The following is a 2,848-nucleotide window of genomic DNA, read 5'->3' as shown; positions in this document are numbered from 1 at the left end:
GGCAATAAAATGTCATTTTTTGAAAACTCTTCTTGTCTGTGCTTTATTTTTGTTTTTTAAAAAAGTCAAAATTCAGGGATACAACACATATTGACGTCATAGCAGTGGGTATTACAAAAATCTTTTTTTAATTAAAAAGTACACGTTTAATGCAACAGTAACAGATACAAACTTAAAAAAGTGAAAGGTGTGCAACAATCTTCTTCAGTACCTTCTTCAAATATTAAGGTGGCACAGTTTAAAGGTATTTTTATCAATTCTATCAGAATTTCAAGCATAAAACAATCACATATAGATTATGTGATTTTCTAAGAATTATACCTTTGTCATCAAAGGATAACACTCGAGAAAATGAAACTGTATTCGGGCTGAATACAACAGGCTTGCTACAGGTAATTCAGATTGATGAAGGGAGGAATCGATCTGCCGTGTGATCAGAAGCTAGGTGTTGAAGCAGTGCGTGGCCCAGTGGTTGAGACGGTGTTCTTCCTGTAATTCAAAATAAAAACGATGGAGTTAATAATCAGAATAACTCAAAATAAGCAAATTAGTTTTGGCTCTAAAAATGCCCCCCTTTTGACCGGTAAATACAGAAACTAAGTTAATAGGATTTTGTATAGAAAGTTAGCTAAACGTTAAAAATGCCGGTTCTATGAAATGTTCGCATGTATTCTAAAAGTGATAAGTGTATGACTGATAAAAGATTCTCACTTTTGCAGAGTTTTGAGAAGGCCTGGAAACCACTTGGCCTCTGGATTGACACAGATCTTAGCACCAGACCTCACAGTGATCCTGTTGAGAAAGCAGAAGATTCAAAACATTACTTAAAAATGGAGAAATTATCACGCCGCACAAACTTGATTGAAACTGAAGCAGAAACAAAACTAAGACATGAAGTAAAAGTTTCATTTTTGCTCTTAGTTTACAGTTCTGTGTGTCAGCAGGTAACTTCAAACTTGCATCATCATCATCATCATCATCAGTGCCAGTTATAATACAATAATGTCAAAGTGTAAAAGGGCTTTATTGACATTTACATGGTTCACAGAACAGTGAAAAAGTTTAAAATTACAGTATAAAAGCTTAAAATGAAAAACTCTTAAAGATATGAAGATAAAATACTCAAGTAATAAAGTATATTTCTCAACAATAAAGTACATATAGTACACTTGAGTATTTCAAATGTGTGCATTTTTGTAAGTTTCCACAACATTTCTATAGAAAGCTTTATTTTATTGTGCTCTGCAATCTTTAAAGACACTTTCAATATAAACTGTGATGCATTACAGTAGAGAGTAAAAATCACCGTTAAAAAACGTGACCTTTGCAAATACTCACATGATTTCAGTTCGGGGGCAGTGTCCTGAAACAGGAGTCACCTCAATCTTCTTGACCATCTTAGCAGAAACAGGTCTCATGGTCGTCTTTCTACAGCGGCAGGTATTTATGGTAAAACCTGAAAAGAAGCATTTCTATTATTTTAGGAGGAAAGAGTTTGTGCAAACAGTAAGAAACAGTAAGAAACAGTAAGAAGCCCCAAAGAAGCCAGTAGATGGACTTCGGGTAATAACCTTCAAACACTCAAAACAATATTTACTTTCAATTACAGGAAAAAGTTTTAATAGTTCTACTAATATTTTAATATTTCTACATTTCTACTATTCTTTGTTTTTTATCACTGATGTAAAAATATAAATGCCTGCAGTATCTCAATATAAGCCGCTCACCAGGCGCCTGTGGCACTTTTATTTAACTGTGTCATTTGCTGAGTGCTGTAGACTGTAGTATATATTTACTCTTTATCATGCTGCTGTAACATAAAAATTTCCCTTGTGGGATCAATAATTTATCGATCTGTCTGTCTAATGTATTTTTAAACAGAATAACTAAAGTAAGACGATAAATATGAATAAAATAATGACCTCAAAATCAAAGGGTATATTTTGCCCTCCTGTGAGATACCAAACTGTACAAATATTCTGAATTAAAGCAGTAATGTTTTCTTACCATGCAGAGACGCAATGCAACAGCAGAAAGTCAGAGCGACCAGCAGGAGCAGTGGCTTGTTCATCTTCGTGATGGTTGTTTTGATCTTTGAGGACCAGTGAGGATGCAAGAGAGAAAGTCTGAGTGAACGAAGTCGAGTGTGGGTTTATAAAGCTGAGAAAGAGGAAGTAAGTTTGGAAACTCTGTGACATTTTCTGTAGTTTTCTGCTCACTGTGCTAAATTTATCAAACACCCCCATTTCGTCACTGCTCAAAATAAAATGTCATAAAAACAGAATTATAAAATAAAATAATAAATATAATTGCATATTATTATATAATAAAAACATGTTGAATTGCATATTATATAATTATAAATGTTATATATGATTACCAATCATGTAAATACTGAGTACATTTAATAGGGGATTTCTTTGATTACTGGATGCTAGCTCCAAATCTAAGGCTGTAAAGATGCTCAGATACACTCAGACACTTCAACGGTTACACCTTGCTAGTATAAATACATAAATAAAGTAAAAATATTTCATTTGGCAGAGCAGCACTTCCGTAATTAAGGGCTGTTAACCTTTTCCGTTTCTGCTTTATTGACTGGGGGAATTTTGTCTCAGCCCCTTAAATTAGACTGCTTCTCATACATGAAAATTAGATGGACAACCCAGAATTACACCGATAAAACTTATTTACGCGCATCTGCTGGAATCAGACTGGGAACTCCTGATCAATCACAAAATGCTTTTGTGGGTCATAAGAGGACCCTAAAGATTCATTTTTTAAGTCTCCCCAGCATGCCGCACTGTGGTTTAGTGTAGAGCTGCTGTAATCAATCCTAAATAATGTT

At 34.1% G+C, this 2,848-nt stretch overlaps 1 protein-coding gene across 1 annotated transcript; it reads right to left on the bottom strand.

Annotated features, from left to right (window-relative positions):
* Positions 1-434: 434 nt before the first annotated feature.
* On the bottom strand, positions 435-2,071 carry LOC146621809 (C-X-C motif chemokine 10-like). The gene is made up of 4 exons (XM_085366895.1): positions 2,008-2,071; positions 1,339-1,456; positions 712-792; positions 435-489 (listed from the first exon to the last, which is right to left on the bottom strand). The coding sequence occupies exons 1-4, from the start codon at positions 2,069-2,071 to the stop codon at positions 435-437; spliced, it is 318 nt and encodes a 105-aa protein (XP_085223021.1).
* Between the last annotated feature and the right edge of the window lie 777 nt (positions 2,072-2,848).

This window comes from Diplotaxodon limnothrissa, linkage group LG12, assembly GCF_057381915.1.
Source record: "Diplotaxodon limnothrissa isolate DT_005_m linkage group LG12, D_limnothrissa_male_GT1.1, whole genome shotgun sequence".
Taxonomy (NCBI): domain Eukaryota; kingdom Metazoa; phylum Chordata; class Actinopteri; order Cichliformes; family Cichlidae; genus Diplotaxodon; species Diplotaxodon limnothrissa.
The sequence above is the reverse complement of the archived record's forward strand: the minus strand, read 5'-3'. Positions and strand labels throughout refer to the sequence as shown.